We start from the raw sequence: 19,307 nt of genomic DNA on the forward strand, positions 1-19,307 counted from the left end.
TGATGGTGGTGTAAAGATGATTAGAATCATTAACACGAAGGCACTATGTGAATGACAGAGTCTAAAATATTCTGCCACTGGTTTCAGCACATGTCATCTTGTCTTGCTAGTGGCTGGGGCTGTAATCATTCACCCAGAAAAGAGAACAGTCTGTGATGATTAGGGTCAACAGAAGCAAATGGCATTTCTTTAACAGCAGATCTTTTGACTTGTAGGTATCACCAAGCATAATGAAAATGCTGGCATATTTTCTGTAGGGACGTGGATTCTGGTGGTTACCACCAGGTCTTTGGGAATTCCTATTGGTCTTTCTTCCTGAGAGCATGCAGCAGATTCTCTCTCTAGGGTGACATACGCTTTGGGGCTTTAGCTCAAGATATTCCAGGAGAGCACCCATTGATCTCTTCGTGCATATTTTAGAGCAATTATGTAAGCTATTTATGAGAGAACCTAGATTCAATGGCTGTCTGTTTATTTTGAAGTTTGAAAGTAAAATTGAACATCGGATTAGATAGATTAAATATTCTGAGCTCTAATGAAGCAGCATATGTGCTCTGTCATTGTTAGTAAAGGATAACGGGGAACCTGAACTCTCAAGAAAAGCAGGAACAACTTCTCACTGTTGTTAGAAAAAGAAAAAAAAATTGATTGCAATAAATATTCTTATAGATAGTGTTTAAGAAAGTCTCAGGCCATTACTCTTGTAAGGGAAACAGGTCACATCACCAGAAGTGGCATTACTGTGCCAGTATGCATTGATAGGGAGAGCTTTTCAGAGTTTGTGCCATGTTACAAATGGGCATTACTAAGGTTCCCCTAGGTATTTCCCTTACTGAATATCCCACAATGGAGAGTCTGTCTCCCAGCTACAAGGACTGTCCCTGCAACTATGATGCAGGCTTGCCTTTGCTGATTCAGACTTAAGATTGTTCTAGATCACTCAGCAGCCAGGTAGCAGGCTACCAGCCCTCCAACCATAACAGGAACTGAGATGTCAGCCATCTGGAGCACATGGGTCTGCCTTCCCTGAGCATTCACCCACTATTGGCCTGATTCCTAAGGAATCAGAAACTACATTTATCCTGGAGGGCAAGAAATCAAAATGAGAGGAGTTAGTTGTTCTTGCAAAGACCTGGTAGGTTATCACTTAAGGCCCTCCTCACACACCAAAGGAAAAAGTCTGCCAAGGGATCCATATGTTGAATTCAGCGACTCTGCTTTTTTTCCATTCTCTTAATTGATAGGACCCTTTCTATTCATATCAGTCACCAGGCACATTGTAACATGCTCAATTAATTTCTAACTTTCCCATTTGCAGTCATGTGCCAATCCAGCCTCTTAAGATTGTTCTAGATCACTCAGCAGAACTTTTGCAGGTTCTAAATTTTATAGGAAAAAAGTCCTTTTTGGCTACCCACAATGGCTAATCTGTCATAGGTGAGGTTTGCTGCTTTAACTCTGACCACCTTCTTTTTACCAAGTGCTTAGGAGGCCCTTGACTTTTTTTTTTTTTGTCAATGGACTTTTATTTTTTATTCATGTATTTATATGTGGTGCTGAGGATCGAACCCAGTGCCTCACATGTGCCAGGCAAGCGCTCTACCACTGAGCCACAACCCCAGCTCCGGCCCCTGACTTTTGCTCTGATCTTCTGACAACCTAGTTTATAGAATCTGTTCTTAGCCAAAATTTTCTTCGTTCCTTGTCATGTCCTTTAGCCTTTTGAGATCTACTATAGTTCTTTCTCATTTCTAAAGATGCCCAATAAGTTATTTATAAAAGAAATAAATATATCCTTCCAATAAGTGGCCTTAGAAAAATAATCCACCTGCAACATTATCTATCTTGTATATTTAGTTTTCTGGGTGGTCTCACATGCAGAGGAATAAGGCTTGTCAAGTCATTCGTGTTGCGTATATGTGGCCTATTGATGTAATTCCTGTGAACTTCCCCTAGGTCACCCAGGTAATGCTTCCTCTCCCTTTTCTGCTGGCACTTATAGCCTGTGTTCTCCCAGTTGAGCATCTCATTCAATATACTCTTACCTGAAGTGCTCACCTCTCATCACTCAGTCTGAACTGTAATCTCCTTGAAGGCCACACTTCTCCTTCATTGGTCCCAATAGCATGCATAGAACATGCTTGACAATCAGGACCCTCTTGTTCTCTTATCTTGTGGTGGCAAGGTGTGCCTGCTCCTCCTTCTACCCCTCCTCTCCTGCTTGGTGTTCCCTTTTATACTAGTATTAAAAAGGAAGAAGAGTGAATGGAGGGTGGGGGGAGCTGGGCTCCTGTTTGATTCCCCTTCTGACACAAAGGGGTTCCAGGTCCTCTGTTCCAGACAAAGGATCTGGGCATATAATCAAGGCATCACTTCTGGGATGGGATGAATGGAGTGAAGGAGTGAGTCAAGGGAATGAACTGAGAGAACATTTTAGGGAGGAACTGAATATCAGTGTCTAGCTGACCACCCAACAGGCCATCTATTTGGATGGGCCCAGCCAAGAGGGAAACTACAGATGTAGACTATGAGGATAGAAGCTGAGGACAGGAAACAAGAGAGAGAGACCCTCCAAAGAGCAGGCTGTATAGTGGTTCCTGGGAATCTCCTATGCAGATGACAGGGCAGGAACTTGCTGGGGCTCTGAAGGGTGCAGAGGGGCAGTTACACACACTGTCATTGCCCAGAGCATAGTGCTAGCTGCACTCTTCAAAAGTGCCTTGCCTCCAGAGGCAAGGAGGAAAGGGCAGGGAAGAAGCCTCCTATGTGTTTCTAGAATTGTGAGGGCTGCCCTGGTCAGGAGTCATTCACTTTTGTCTCCTCTCCAACCTCCAGAAAACTTACTGGATGCATTGTGGGACTTCCCAAGAATTGCTCTAAGTCAAGCTGAGATTTCTTCCAGAACCTTTTATTTCCCTGAGGAAACCTCCCTGCTGTGATTTGAATATGGTTTGTGTCCACCCAAACTTAGGTTGGAGCTTGGTCCCCAACATAACAGTGTTGAGAAGGGGCAGACTTTTTTTTAAGAGTTAGGTCATGGGATTACCACCCTATTAAATGGATTAATGCATTTCTGGAGAGACTGGGTTAGTTCTCTTGAGACTGAATTAATTCTCACGAGAACAGATCGTTATAAACAAGCCTGTCACTGTCTCTTGATCTCTCTTGTACACGTGCTTTTTGCCTGCCTCTGCTTCCCCTTCTACTTTCTTCCACAAGTTGAAGCAACATGAAGCCCTTATCAGAAGCTGAGTATATGCTGTCATCATGCTCTTAGTCTTCCAGAACCATGATCCACAATAAACCTCTTGTTTTTATAAATTACCCAGTCTCAATAGCAATAGCAAACAGACTAAGGTATCACATAAAGTGTACCCAGTCATTAGGGTATATTTCTCTGGTTATTTAACAGAGCCACATCTTGGGTGCCTGAGGGTCTGAAGGCAAACTGTCTCGGGTCAGAATTCCTGCCAGGGAGAGCAATTGAGCCAACTGATGAACTCTTTTACTTAGAGCTGGCGAGTCTTGTCAAACAAAGGGCAGAGTTAGTTCTATAATCCTTTAGCAGGAAGCAAAGCTTGCCTTCCTGTCATCCTTACTCTGGAACATTCAGATCTATTTCCTTCCTGGTGCTAAAATGGTTTTTAAAAAATCAAATTTAGGTAATCCTTTGAAGGATAATGTTAGTGTCTCCATCCAAGCCAACAACTCCACATGCAGGCAGATGTGCACATGTACACATTTAGGTCTATGTACCCTGAATACATGAAGACCATGAAAGACACTCAACTCTTCCAGAAATCGGGAAACGTTGGCTCATTGATTTTGTTAATGATATTTTCATTTTGAATTCCCACAGTCTGAACATTGAGGGACTAGAGTTCTGGGCCCCCTGTGGTTACCACCTAGCTGTTGTCACAATCCCTCAGAGCCTCAGTTTTCTCAGCTGTAAGGAGACTCCTCTGATGACTTGTGGCTCTAACATCCATTGCTTTTTGTTTTTCAAGCACTGAGAATTGAGTAGGCCAAAGTTCCCTGAGTTTGGGGCTGGGCATTTTATTTTCACTATGGAGGGAGGGATAAAAAAATAAATAGAACACGTGCCTCTAAAAATTCAGGTCTTCAAATCCTCAGGTATTAGTTAATATCTTATGGCTGTCAAACTCCACAGGGGCACCTTGGCCTACTGCTTAACCTGGAGACTTCCCAGTCTTGTCCTTTTATTCAGCCACAATTGGACATTTTGAAGAAAATGGACTCAACAATTTGCTCATGTCTATTTCTTTGACAATCATGAACTCCTGTGATACATTTTTTACTATCATATTTTTCTAGAAATTTACTCAGTCTGCCTTCTCAGTTCTCACTGCCTTGTCTTCTGGTTGGGTTTTTTTTTTTTTTTTTTTTTTTTAAGTAGGTCCATGTGCAATACACTATGAATCTTTTGGGGGCTGGTCCAGAACTGCATGGGCCCCTGGCTCTGAATTATGTTTAGAATTGCCTTAAATGATGTCTTTTTTGAGCTGGGTGTGGTAACACATGCCTGTAATACCAGTGGCTCTGGAGGCTGAGGCAGGAGGATCATGAGTTCAAAGCCAGCCTCAGGAACTTAGCAAGGCCCTAAGCAACTCAGTCTCTAAATAAAATATAAAAAAGGGCTGGGGATGTGGCTCAGTGGTTTTTAAGAAAAAGATGTGTTGTTTAGAAATGTAGCATCATTTCTCATCTGAAGAGACATGATGACTGTTGAGATTGGTAGAACTGGAGAAAGTAAAATCATTCAAGGGAAGAAAACTCCATTCTGCTAATAAGTTAGCAAAAGAAGCATCTTGATCCAGTGTGGTAGATGCAAGATAGCTCACAAATTTTCCCTTTCTTTCAGAAGAGAACTTCCTCCATGATGGCTGCTGCTCCAGACACAAACACACACATCTGCCTCCTCCCTTTCCACATTCATACTAGGACCACACTTCTCATCCATTGCCTGTTAGTGCAACATTTTCTATCTTCCCTTCCCACCTCCCTTCTTCCTTCTCTCCCTCTCCTCAACCCCTGCTCTGCTCTGTCACATTTTATATCTCTGCCAAATCTGACACAACATTAAGGGATATACTTTTTTTTGCCTAGTAATCTTGGAAAATAGTATGACTTGTAATTGTCTCTTTTTTTTAATTTGGGGCCATGTGGTTTGAGGCAAGGTCGCTGGGGTAATGTCCTCCACTAGAAGAAGCTTATGTGAAATTGGTTATAGAAAGTTTCAGACCAGCAAGGAGTGAGGAAGACATCTAGAGGTAGGCATTGTTGAGATTTAACTGGAAAGAATTAGGCCACAGGGTGTTGGCAGTTTCATGAATAAGAAATCACTCTGATCCTGAGGTACGGGAAGGTTAATTGGCAGAGTTTCAGTGATGACTTCATTAAGTAAACATACATCTGTCCCCAGTATAATTTACATAAAGACAGGGAAGGGAGGGGGGAAAGGAAGGAGTTGGTGGAGAGCTGGACTGACAAAGGCAATAGAGGAGTGGAAAACCCTGAGCCAGAAACCCATCCCAAAACCCATTCACTCAGTCTAGGGCCTGTATGCAAGGGGAGGTAACCCTTAGAGCAGCTATGCAGCTTTTTTTTTTTTTTTTTTTTTTTTTTTTTTTTTTTTTTTTGGATACTGGGATTGAACCCAGAGATGCTTTACTGCAGAACTACATAGGGAAGCCCTTTTTATTTTTATTTTGAGCCATGGTCTCAGTAAGTTGCTTAGGGACTTGCTAAGTTGCCAAGGCTGACCTCAAAGTTGTGATGTTCCTGCCTCAGCCTCCTAAGTTGCTGGGATTACAGGCCTGTGCCATTGTACCCAGCAGCCACCTGCTTTTTTATGATAAAGTTTTTCTGTACTCATATAGACCATTACAGAAAAACATTAAGAAGGAAACACATGTATGTACTCATAATTTTACTAGTCAGAGGTCACCACTTTATATTTATTTCTTTCTAGTCTTTCTGTAAAGGTTGCAGCATGGTTGAGCTCATACTGTAGCTGCAATTTGATACCCATTTTCTTCTTCCAACTTTAACAAAATACAGTTCCTGTGCTTTTATGAACTCCTTGTGTGTGGTATTATGGCCACACAATGGTTTGTCTAGTGGATGTTCTCTGGCATGATGGATCCTTCATGGTGATTAAGAACATGTTGTGGGTTAGACAGCCTTGGGCCTGACTCCCAGTCTCTCTATGTCCTGCCTCATTTAATAGCCTGGTAACCTTGGGAAATGACTTTATATCTCCAAGCCTCAATTATTTCAATGGCAGAATGAGCATACTAATATCACCACCTCATAGAGTTTTTGTAAGGATTAAACAAGTCAGAGATTACTCCTTATGCTTGTGAAATCACTTCCTCCTAAGAAAGAGAATATTAATCACCACATATAGATGAGAGGGAACAACTTGGTAAGGTTACTTGCCCAGTGTCCACAGTTAATGATGGCAAAAGATTTGTAGCGACAGATATTCGAATCCCCACCTCTTGCCCACCATGCTATGCTGTTTACTCAGTAAATTAGCTGACTCGCCCAGCTACTGAAGAGCAGCACTGAAAAGTTAGTGAATCCAGAGCCTATGTGCTATGATAGCCCTCCTAAAATTTTCATGGGTCTGATATTGTCTGGATCATACTTAAAACCATTTCTTCCTGTGGCTCTAAATTACATTAAGTACAGGTGAGTCAGAACCAGGGCTGGGCATTTGTGTTTGCTGGTCCCTGTAGTAATACCACACTAGTACATTTTCAGAGAACAGAAGAGACTCTGGAGCTTTCTTAGAATTACAAGTATAAGTGAGGAGAGGTATCAGCAACAATATGGATCATACATTTCAACCCTCCCCATTCCCATCCATCCTTAATGATTTTGACATTGAGATGGTTCTTACCTTGCCCTTGCCCCCACCCTTTTGCCCTTGGCATAACTGTCCAAGATGGTACTCTGGCCAGATTCCCCAACAACTGAATAATTTGCCAAGTTGAGCCCATCCATCTCCCTTCTATAGTCAGTCCTGGGTGCCAAGGAAATGCCTGGCTATCTGGAACCAGATCAGGAATAAATGCCATTGATTACAATTGAATATATTGTTGCCTCCATCACCTACAGAGTGACAGTGTGTGGGAGAGAAATAAATAGTGGCCAATTTGCAAAACAAAACAAAAAAACTATTCCAGTCTATCACATGTGACAGGGTACATCTGATCTGTTTGGGATCTCACAAATGCTCTGCCAGCCTCAGCATAGAAAGGGGCAGAAGGCATAGAACCTGAACTGGCTGCCACAGAACCTCAACCTGCATTTTGTTAAGATCCCTCATCCATAGCATATCTGATTTTCAGTCTTCATAGTGACTCTCTTTAAATCACTTGGTTATTCAGCAGATTAAATCTTAATTGCAAATGTGGTTTCAGCGTAGGAGTACCATTGTGCTTGCTGGTTTCAGGCCATTTTTGCTGAGCCGTGCTTTTCCAGAAGGCTGTTATAAATTTAGAAAGGGGGAAATAGCATTTCATTTGTCGATCAGAGTTTTGTTTTGCCGAGTGAATTTATTTTAGTGTTTGTTTAGAGGTGCCAAAAACTGACATCCCTGGAGAGAGATTTGCTCAGTTTTTTTGGAGAGATTCTCCAAATTGTCCACACTTCGCATAGAAAACATTGTCTGTGGTCCTTCTGTGAGAGGAAAACTTGCCAACAGTTCTCATGTGGTCTAATTTTGATTAATTTTTCAGAGACCCAAGAAACCACCACCTCCATCGGCTCCTGTCATCAAACAAGGGGCAGGTAATATACCTTTCAGTTTCATAAAATAAAGTTGCACATCTTTCTTTTGCATATATTCAAATTGTCCATGGTAGAGCTCAAGATTCCTGGATTCAAATGCCACAGATTGCCACATTGGGAAGTTATGATTTGGTCTCAGCAGGCAGATTTTAAATATACTGCTGCTTTTCCTAAACAAACAAACAAAAATCACTAAAAGGTATCCCTGATACAGTACAAAAACTAGGGCTCCCCAAGAGGATAGTCAAAGAACTTTAAAATTGAGTTTTGTTTTTAATAAACTCCTTTGGAGGAGAGAACCTAATATTGTCCTGCTTCCCCTGTCCCTAATGCATAGAGTGAGCTTAGGGAAGATTGTTTCCCATGGTCCATAGTGTCTTTGCACATGTATGGCCTTGTTGGATTTTCAGTGTCTGTCCTCTTTGGTTAGCCAAAATTTGTACTTCCTTCACTTATTCCCCCCCTCAAAAAATAGATGGTTGTTTTTAGCCATAAATACTTTTGGCTCCTAGTTCTTTTTTAAACTTGAAGAGTCCAATTCACTTTTTCTATGGAGTTCAGATATTAAGGTTGAATAATATAGGAAGAATTGATGTTGTTAGGCATTTGGTAACTCATTGCACATAAGATTCTCATACATAAAGAGGATGGTTCATGCTTCCCAACAGAATTCCTCTTTATAATCGTTACAGTGAATTGTGGGGAGAAATTCCTTCATGAGTAACTAGCTAGGTAAGTGGAATTTTAAAAAGTAACAACTAAAATGGAATAATAGGGGTATTTTTAGTTCTGTACATCCACAGTTATGATACTTCTATAGCATTTAAATTATGAGTAAATTTCCAGATCATTTGTTTATATATTTATTAAGAAGTTTTTTTAAAAAAATCACTTTGGTCCACCAAGTTGGGGGAAAAAATCAACTTGAGCCCAGATTCCTTTGCCATTCCCTTGGGCATAATTGAGAATTACAGAGATTAAGCCCTGAAATGGGATGTTAATTACATCTCCTGCTTTGCTTCATCTGTGCTGGCATTGAACAGTTTCATTTTGCCACCTAGTGGTTCTGGCTATATAAATATTTTATTGTGTTGAGATTAAAGCAGGCTATTTATGTGTTTTTCTCTGAGAACCCTTTCTCCTGGAGGCCTTGGTAACCATTGGAGACCAAGGAGATGGATCAAGCAGTCCAAGGCTCATGCAGCCTAGAATGTAGTTAACTAAGATTGGATTCTTCAAAACAGTCCAATTGTTGATTCTGTGTCTCTAGGAATGATACTGAACTTCTTCATTAGCATTAGGAGACTCCATTGTGGCATAGTAGGCAAATTCTTATCCTTTTGAAACATTTTTGCCACCATTTGTAATGGGGCTCTAGGGTACAAAACAAAGTGGTATTTCATCTTCCTAGGCTGCTTCTACTGCTCATTTATCCTGTTGAAGGATCTTGGGAACTTCTTTGAGATTAGTAGATACATATTCATATTTTCCCATCATTGATTTTCCTTTACCAAACGATTAAAACAGGCCTGGGGATATAGCTCAGTTGGTAGAGTGCTTGCCTCACATGCACAAGGCCCTGGATCAATCCCCAGCACCACACACAAAAAAGCAGATATTGAATTGATATAAATCCAGTATAGTGTTTAATTTATTGTTAGTTATTAAAGGGATTCAGATGAAGTGTGTGTTCGATGGATTTTTCTTTTTTAGGTCCTGGGGATTGAACCCAAGGGTGTTCTACCATTGTACTACACTCCTAGAGCCTTTTTAAAAATAATTTAAGACAGGGTCTCTCTAAGTTGCCCCAACTGGCCTTGAACTTGTGATCCTCCTGCCTCAAGCTCCTGAGTCACTGGGATTACAGGCATGTGCCATCGCAATCAACTGTGAATATTTTTTTAAAGTTTTCTTGGCCTCAAAGGCTATGTAATTGAGATTTTAATACCAAGCACCCATTTGGGGGCTGGTCATGTGAAGAGTCTGTCAGACACTCAACCAGGTCTATAAATAAGAAGAATACTTTTGATTGGTTTGTGCTCTAGCTATTTCTGAAGTTCTTTTATATGCTTGAGGCTAATGGCACCAGTAAGGACCTCAGGTGAGGGAGCAACTGCAGTCCATGTAGGTAAAGATGAAATGCAAAGTGGTACATCTAGAAAAATGTAATACTTGAGGGATTCAACAGAAAGAGAAGGGATTTAGAGAGAAGCAATGTAAGATCTTTGCACATCCCTCAACTTAAAATTATATTGTAGGTACTATTGCTGCATTACCAGCCACTCCCAATTTTAGTGGCAGAAAATAAGAATTTTTTTATGCTCCCAGATACTGTGGGTCAAAAATGTGAATGGGGTATGACCTGGATGAATTTTTTCTATTCCATCAGGTCTGGGGCCTCAGTTGAAAAAGCTGGACTAGCTGAGACTGGGGGATCTGCTTGGAATATGGCTACTTCACTCACATGTCTGGCTTCCCATGACAGGGATACCTGAAAGACTGGGCTCAGCTGAGCCTATAAAAGCCATATCTGCATAGGGCCTATGTAGGGTAGTTCTCTTCTTACATAGAGACTAGTATTCTAACAAATAAAGTATAATAAGCTACGTGGCCTTTTATGACTAGCTTTGGAAATTACATGCCATCACTTCAACCACTGGCCAAACCAGTTACAAGCCTGCCCACATTCCTAGAAAAGAGATATAGATCTCACCTCTTAATGGGAGATTTATCAAACAATTCCAGGCCATATTTTAAAACTGCTACAAGATGGAGTCCAGTTCCCTGTGAAGTCCCTTTTTATTGTAGAGCACAATATCCAGTGACCCCTTATTTTTGTATTTTGATGAGTGACTTATTTCTGTACATTCCCCATCCCCACTTAGTGACTATTTTTATGCCTAAGGAAGACAGTTTTAAATATCAGAAAATGTTCATGGTGTTCTTATGAATTGAGACTGTATGGGCAAGCAAACATAGGGAAATGGGCTAGAAATGATTTCTGCTCTGTTTCTAAGCAACTCATGTTAGCCAAGTAATGCCAGCATCTAGCTCAGGGGAAAAAAAATCAATTAACTTTGCTCTACCTGATAAATACTGAAATGCTGGTGTGTCTAATAAATGAATAGAGAAAATATTTTCTGATCACTATTATCCTTTCCCTCTCAGGTACCACAGAGAGAAAACATGAACTTAAAAAGATACCTCCTGAAAGACCAGAAACGCTGCCAAACAGAACAGAAGAAAAAGGTATGGAATTAATTCTTCATTGGCACTTCTACAACAGCAAGAGACAAGCCTGTCTGTCACAGCGCTAGGTCAGATCACCCATAGAATTTGCTTTTTCTTTGAAATATGGTGATTATGAGTTTGTTTTGATTGCTTCTAAACATCCCATTTCTAAGGAAACAGGACATGGCTATATAGGGCCAAAATTTCTCATCAAATGAAAAATAAGCAAACCAGTCACTTAACACATTGGGGCTCTTCTGTGATGTTTTTGCCATCACCTTCCTGCCTGTGTCCTGAATTCAGTGAACTATAGGTTCCTTGAGGGTTCAGAATATATCTGACAGTTTCTCTCCATTCTCTTCCCTGTGCCTAGTGCCAAGGGTGCTCATTCACTCTTGATGGGTAGACTTGGCTTAGTGAAATTCCCATCTAGACAAATAAAAACTTTCTTCCTCGATCACTGCTGGGCCCTTGACTGTGGCTTAACAATGTTGTAGACATATGTCCTTGGGGGTCAGTGGGAGAGTGGTACAACAGTAGTGGAAAAAGCAGCTCAGTGTTTAGTTTTCTGAAGATGGTCAGAAATGTCACTGGCAAGGAAGTGGCTCAATACCTCTTACACAGTCAGGTTTACAGATGTGTTTAATTCCTACAGTTGAGTATGTCTCCCAAAGAAATCTGCATGCTGTGGAAGGGCTCCTTTTATTAGGTGCCTAAGATTTGATTGATCACACATTTTTATGGGAAAAGTGCAGTTATTATTCTGAATAGGAGGCTGAGCAAATTCCATTTTAAAAAGCAGTTATTTTGAAGTCATAAGAGAAATGCTAAATTAATGAATATAATTATTTGGAGGTGCTCCTTGGCAGCCTCATGAAATTTTATTGTGAAATTTAATATTTTATATCAGCCTGCTAGTTTTACCAACATTGCAGGCTATTAAGGATCTATACCGCTTTCTTTCACAGTGAACCACTAGAATTTGAGTCATGGAGTCTCATTGTGAAGGCCACATCTGTGTCACACATTACTGAAAAAAATAGCCATTGAGTGTATACCTTACAAATAGCTCTTTGATAAAAGCATATGTGGTGAAATAACCAAACCATCCCCTTCCTCATGGAGGATACATGACCAGTGTCTGGGTGATAGCCAGGCTCCATGATGAAGACTCTTCCTATGCTGGCCCACGCTGACATACTTATGGGCTACCTTGTGAGCAACCACTTTCCTTGACTGACCAAATGGCTGCACACCCCTGGTTCCTCTCCTTCCATGAATACTTATTCTATGCCACAGTGGATCAAAGAGGCAGAAGTCCTGGTCAAAAGCAGTAGGGAAGCCAGGAAAGCAGCCCTGCCCTGAGACTAGGTGTGCTCATTAGGTCAGCACACACCCTCCCTCCCATTCATCCTGCAGGCTACTAAAGTTCTTGTCCTTGTCCTAGTCCTAGTCCTGTTGCCCAGCAGGAGTCATATCCCCTGCTTAACATATCAGCTGAGCCTTCTTCCTCTGGCTCCAGTGTGCCAAAAAATTAGTTCCTAGCATTCCTGGTTGGAGTGGGTTTCCCTGCAGAAACATCGAGGGGGTGAGCAAGATGAGAGCTATACAATAATTGATGAGGTTTCTAAAGTTTTTGTCAGTCAGCCTGGGCACCCAAACATTGAGTCTAAGTCAACCCAGGGAACCCACCTATGCTCTAGTGGACAACTCTCTCAAGTTCTGTATTTATCAAGAAGTATTTGGATATATGCTTTTTGCACCATATATGGGGCAAGGCTGGTTGGGAAAAGAAACTTGAAGCTGTCATTGAGCACTGCCCAGTTTGGCCACCAGATCTGGTTTCAACTTCATCCGAATAGCCCTGACTTCAAAGAACCTTGGAAGGCAAATACCTGAGAAATCCCAGTTTACCTTCCAAGTTCAAACTGTACACAAAAAGAATCTAGAATGAATTGTTCTCCCAGACATTCCCCTCTTCCATTGGCTCATAGTTCTTTTTAGAAGCAAACCTGAGAGGTGTCAGGTCTGTTCCTTCCCCACATCCAGCAGCAGGTCCTGTGGGCCATTTATCAACCCAACCCATCAACCACCTACTGAGTATCAGCTATGTGCTAGCAGCACACCACTTCCTAGGGAGATGAGCCTCTGCCTGTGCCAAGCATGCGAACACCCATAAAGTGTCCCAGTGGAGCCTGTTTGTAAAGGACTGCCTTTAATGCTTATGTGAGGAAGGAAGAAGTCTTCCTTTGAGTGTGAGTCCAGCTGTTGAGTCTGGAACATGATGGTGTCACATTTCAGCTAAGTTTTGATGGGTGAGTAGGAGCTTGCTGGAGGGTGCGCAGTAGCCAAAAAGGCACTCCAAGATGAAGGATCAGCATAAACAAAAGCCTGGCGAAAAAAAGGGAGCAGGGAGCTACAGCTTTGTAGGGCTTTTTCTCACTTGACAAGGAATAGGCGATGCTCTTTGCTACCAATTTCACCTTCAGAAATGGCATCCATGATTTTTTTTAAAGCAGGAAACAAGCAATCTGCATCAAAGTACTGTCACTTATACTAGATCCATCTGTTTTCTTTATGCTTTGTTAAACAATGACTTAAAGAAAGACCAGAGAGAGAGCCAAAACTGGATTTACAGAAGCCCTCCGTTCCTGCCATTCCACCAAAAAAGCCTCGGCCACCTAAGACCAATTCTCTCAACAGACCTGGTGCACTGCCCCCAAGAAGGCCAGAACGACCAGTGGGCCCACTGACTCATACCAGGTACTGCTTCTCTCTCACCATGTGGCGTGTGTGGGGTGAGCACAGGACACAAGACAGGGGCCTAAGTGCTACAGACCTGCAGAGGGAGGGAGAGGAGAAGAGAAAAGGGGGTCATGTTTCACTCTTCTGCCCTCTAACAAAATTGTGTGAAGATGCTGGCCACTTCTGTTCAGGGCTGAAGAAGTGGGTGCAAGGTTTGGGAACACAGTGTGGCATTTAGAATTAGCAGATGAGGATCAGACATACAGAATCTAGGCCTTGCCTACACACGGGAATTTCCCCTGGCTTTGTTAGAATAAGGCAAGCTATCCTGCAGACTGGAGGTGTGGATAGTACACCCTCCTTCATCCCCTAGATGTCCAGCTGGCCTTGGGTATGCATAACTCCCTTATGGCTATGTACACTGACCCTGGCACTATTCTGTGGGGTCCCATTCCATACCCCAAGCTCCCTCTGCTCTTCACTACACAGCCTGTTGTGGAACCCAGAAGCTGGGATGGAAGAGATCTTCCTAGTGTACATGTCTCTGAGCTCTAAGACCCTCAAAGGCTTGGAACATGCCTTCTTGAGATACACATTTGAGATGAAAATTCCTTCACTGGTTGACTAAATGCATGTTTCAGTCATGTGAGATCAGAGTTAGTGTGCATTTCCAGAACTGAGGTGCCTACCACAGATCAAGGAATTGTTGAATTTTCTTCACAAGTTTATTGCCAGAACTTTCTACCATTGCATATATGTATTATACATGTTGGTGTAATACACCAGAGCAAGTCAGTGACCCAGAGGTCTTCTTGTGTATTGTCAACACACTGGATTTTTGTTCTTATAAATAAATTTGCATGGTAAGAGTTTTATGGGGCTTCTGAGTTCTCACATTTGAGTCAGACAGGCCTCCAGACTGGAATCTCAGCCTACCTCATAGGCAAAATGTGAGTTTCAACAAGTCACGGTCCCTAACACCTCACTTCCCCATTGAAGATCATAATGGAATGCACCTAAATAATTCCCAAGTGTGAAGTCCCATGCCTATAAATCAACAATATTTTCAATGTCATTTTTATTGTTGCCTAGTGAACTGATCCCAGTTCACTGCAATAAGACAAAAAGAGCTTGTTTACTTTAAAAATGTTTTTTTTTTAAATCGTGGTAAAATGCATGTAACATTAAATGTACCATCTGAACCATTTGAAGTGCACTGTTCAATGGCATTAAGTACTTTCACATTGTCGCATAACCATTTCCAGAACTCTTTTCATCTTGTAAATCCACAATTCTGTACCTATTAAACAGCAACTCCCCAATTCCTCTTCCCCATAGCCAGGGCAGCCACTATTCTACTTCCCATCTCTGAATTTGACTACTTGTATGTACCTCACATAAGTGAAATGATTAGGCAGTATTTGTCTTTTTATGACTGGCCTCTTTCACTTCACATCATGACCCCAAGGTTCATCTGTGTTACAGCATGGCTTCTTTACTTCTAATAACAACAACAACAATGGAAATGCACCCCACCCCTGCTGCCCAAATATGGAAGCAGCTCACAATGTGGGTGGTTGAATCAACTAACAGTGGTGGGTGCACACATGCCTGTGTGCAGTGGAGCCCCCTGCCCAGTCGAGCACAGAACTGTGGTCATCTCAGTGACATGTGAGCCCATTTGAGTAGCAACAGGTTCACCTGTGTCATTCTTCAGGCATCAACAACTATTTCTCACAATTGCCTTTGGAGCTCCTTTTGAGCTCCAAATTGCCATGGCTCCTTTTGAGCTGATCAGGCCCCTACGTGTCATGTTCTCTTCTACTGGCTGATAGTAGAAGGATCTTTGCACATGTGCATGATGAGGCCACTTGACAGTTCTAGTGACTGGAGCAAGGGTCACATCAGTAGTATGGTTGGCCCAGAAGCTTGCACAGCAGAAGGAAAAGGTTATATAAAGCTAAGTGCTTCTGAGAAGAATATAAGCTATTCAAGCAGGGAAAAGATGCAGAACAAGAAAGGTCACACATCACTATAGCTGGGGCAAGGAGAGCTGAAGCTTTACTGCCAAATTGGGTTAGCCTTTGGGGGCCACACACATTTCAGTGAACTCACTAACAATTTCCAAAATATTCCTGATGCTCCAAGGATTTGATTGAAAGGTCATTTGTCTTCTAGAGTTGCCCTTGGCCCTCTGGTTATGGGATAGGTACAGCTTTGTAAGCCAAGGGAAATGTGTCATCCTGGCTGAACTTGTAAGCCCACAGAGGTCCCATTTGCTTCCTGCCTCTGCCTAGCTCTCCTCTTGTCTTGTTTTCCTAACATCCAGTTGTCAGTTAGGAGTGTGGACCACCAAAGAAGATACACAAGAGGGCTTTGTACAGAAGCCAGTGGGAAATGTAACTTCTTAATGTTATGTATGTCATCCAAGCAGCGTGGAAGAGGGTAGCCAGCTCCCAGCCCACCACTCATCTTCTGGCTGCATAGCTGCCAATGCACTAGTTTGCAGAAGGGCCCAGGGAGTGGAGAAAGACCTGGGATTCCTGCTCAGCTGGCTGAAGGAAAGGCAGTGCCTACCTGACTCAGTGGTTTTCATACTTGGACAGGCCTCAGAATCACCTGGAGACCTGTTCAAAGCAAATTGCTGTACCCTACCCTGCAGTTGCTGACTCATCAGGTCTGGGGTGGGCCTGATAATTTGTATTTCTAATAAGCTCATAGCTGCTGCTGCTGCTGCTAGTGGAGTCCAGACCATGAGAACCACTGTTCTCGTTTCTCCCAAGTTGGTGATGGTGCTCTTCCCTTCTTCCCTGGCCACCTCTCACGCATCTGCTAATGCTCCGACTTCTGTGCCCAGTCAGCACACCCTTCTCTGGAAGCCTTCTCTTATCTCTCACAATTCCTCTCTCCTCCAAATGCCTGACACCCCATGTTTAGCCTAGTGCTGGGCGCCATGCTGTGCCACTTGGGATGCACACACCCCCGGACTCCTTTACCAGATTTAAAGCAGATCAAGAGTGTGTTTTGTCATCTCCACATGCCTTACGGTGTCGAGCATATGGTAGTGGCTCATTTAACAAACACTTGTTGGATGCCATGGTTCCTTAAAGGGGGGGGAGGTGCCAGTGCTTATATTTTGTTCTATTTTGCCTCTCCTGTCTTCCTTCCCAGCCTCTGTACAGGCTCTTTAGCATGTGTGTCTTACATTCTAAGAAACCTAGTGTGATGGATTTCAACAGAAAAAGTTTAAAGATCAAAGAAATGCTTATTGTTTTTCAGTACTTAATGTACTATATATATATTTATATTTTTTTAAGCTAAGCAGTTACATTGGACAGCCGATGTATGTACTTAGTGGTTAATGAACTTGTTTTATTCTGCCAAATTAGTTGAAGTAGGAACGTAAACTGAATTCAGATTTATGTCACAGTTCCTCTAGAAAAGGGGTATTTGTGCTATGTGAACCCAAATCTTTGCCAGAATTTGCTAGACCAGATGGATGGATGGATGGATGGACAGACAGAAAGATGCTTGAACAGAAGGGCACACAGTCATCATTGGCAGCTCTTTCTGGGAACTAGGCATCAGCTCCAGCTGCCGTGTCTGGGCTTGAGCTCCTCCTCATCAGCCAGCAAGCTTGCTGCCACGTGGAACTTTTAGAAGAGACTGTCACTTTCTCTTTAAACAGGAACTAGCATTCCTGAGGGAAAAAAGGAATATGTAAGTTTAGGAAGAGCATAGTCTTTTTTAGATGGAGTCACTTAACATGAATGTATTGAGAGCCTACCATGTGCCAGACCCTGTTCTGGATCTTAGTAAGGGTGGATGATCCAGTTCACTTTTTAGGAATTCCATCTAGGAAGATCAGAAGGACACTACCTAGCAGTTTATATCCAGTTTGAGCAAGTGGAAGCACACATTAAGGACCCTCAGATGTTTACCTCCTTGACCACTAGTAAGAATGTTCCTTTGATTTCTAGAAAAGTAAGTTAATATGCAATTTTAACAGGAATAAAATACTTCAAAAAATTATTATAAGGATTGATTTTTAAGATTCAATGATGATAGGATATTCCCCTAGGCCATAATTGCCTCCTTTGCTGTAGTCTGGACCTTGGGGATGTCTTAGTTATTATTTCATAGTATACAAAAGTAGGCTGTGCTCACCTCGCCCAGCCCACATGTAACTAAGGTATTTGGGGTTCAAAGAGCATTTTGTCTACCCCTGTTTCTATACTTGAGAAGATGGAGGCTCAAAAATATAAAGCTTACTCATTTTAATATTTGAACATAAATATATTTCAAATAACTGTCCAAACCTAAATCTGCATGCCTATATACAGATGAATTTGTGAGGTTATATGTTTAATAATGTGTATAAAAGTTTTTAAGGGTTTTTTAGAATGCCTTTATTTAATTTATTTTTTATGCATTGCTAATGATCGAACCTAGCATCTCATATGTGCTAGGCAAGCAGTCTGCCACTGAACCCCAGCCCCAGCCCATAATGTGTATAAAACTTAATGAAAAATTAGTTCAGAAACCATTGTGAAGGGGCTGGGGTTGTAACTCAGTGGTAGAGTGCCTGCCTAGCACTTGTGAGGCACTGGGTTGGATCCTCAACACCACATAAAAATAAATAAATAAAATAAAGGTATTGTGTCAGTTTATAGCTAAAAAAAAGTCTCAAAAAGAAAAATAAACCTTTGTGAGAAGAGGAAGAGGTCTTGAGACTTGGGAGAAGGGTACATTAGAAAACACAAAGAAAAACTGATGAAATGGTGCAGAGAAGCAGGTTGCCCTCAGCGCTAGTTAGTACATGCCATGGGAGGTGGCATGCCAGAAATCTGAGGGCAGAGCCGGTGTGTGGCCTCAAAGGAAAATAAACCTGATAGAGGAAGAACTAGAAGCAAGCTGGCTAGACCAGAACATATGTGTTACTTTTCCTCAACTCAGACATCCCAAGTTGTAATCATTTTTCTTTTTCTTCCCAAAGAACAGGGAAGCTGGAGCAGGACCCTGAATTGCAGGGGAGCTTTGCCTGTTGTCTGCTGCAAGCTCATGTGTTCTGGGGGGCAGGCAACTGATAAGATTTGGTATCCAGAGTTGTAACTGTTAGACAGGGGGTATGGGGCGAAGGGGAAGGAAGTCAAACAGGAATGTGAGGATGAAGTGAGGCAGGCCAGGATGGAGTGGGAGAAGATGCTGACCAGAAGAAAGTCCAGGAGCTGCTGGTGAGAAGGGGAGGTTATTGCTTATAACCTTATAGATGGGGCTGTTCCAAAGATGGGCCCAAACAGAGCGGGGGAGGACATGAATGTGAGCAGCTGAAGGTGAATGAATGAAGGTCATAAGGGCTAAACAGATGTGGGGGTGGATTCCCATGTGGCCATCATAGATAGGCTCAGAAAGATGGCAAGAACTGGAGGATAAAGCGAATGTTCTTCAACCCAGTGACCTCCCCTTGTGACCAGGAAGTTGATGACAGTCCATAATAAGAAGGTTCAACC

At 42.2% G+C, this 19,307-nt stretch overlaps 1 protein-coding gene across 8 annotated transcripts in view; it reads left to right on the top strand.

Moving 5' to 3' along the window:
- Nucleotides 1–19,307, top strand: part of SH3KBP1 (SH3 domain containing kinase binding protein 1) — a 336,822-nt gene that overhangs the window by 268,545 nt on the left and 48,970 nt on the right. For all 8 annotated transcript variants that reach the window (XM_079122896.1, XM_079122898.1, XM_079122902.1 and 5 more), the window contains 3 exons: nt 7,770–7,821; nt 10,990–11,070; nt 13,656–13,815. In XM_079122896.1, coding sequence (XP_078979022.1) covers nt 7,770–7,821; nt 10,990–11,070; nt 13,656–13,815 — 293 coding nt within the window. The remainder of the gene's footprint in view (nt 1–7,769; nt 7,822–10,989; nt 11,071–13,655; nt 13,816–19,307) is intronic.

The sequence above is a fragment of the Sciurus vulgaris genome, assembly GCF_902686455.1.
Source record: "Sciurus vulgaris genome assembly, chromosome: X".
Taxonomy (NCBI): Eukaryota; Metazoa; Chordata; class Mammalia; order Rodentia; family Sciuridae; genus Sciurus; species Sciurus vulgaris.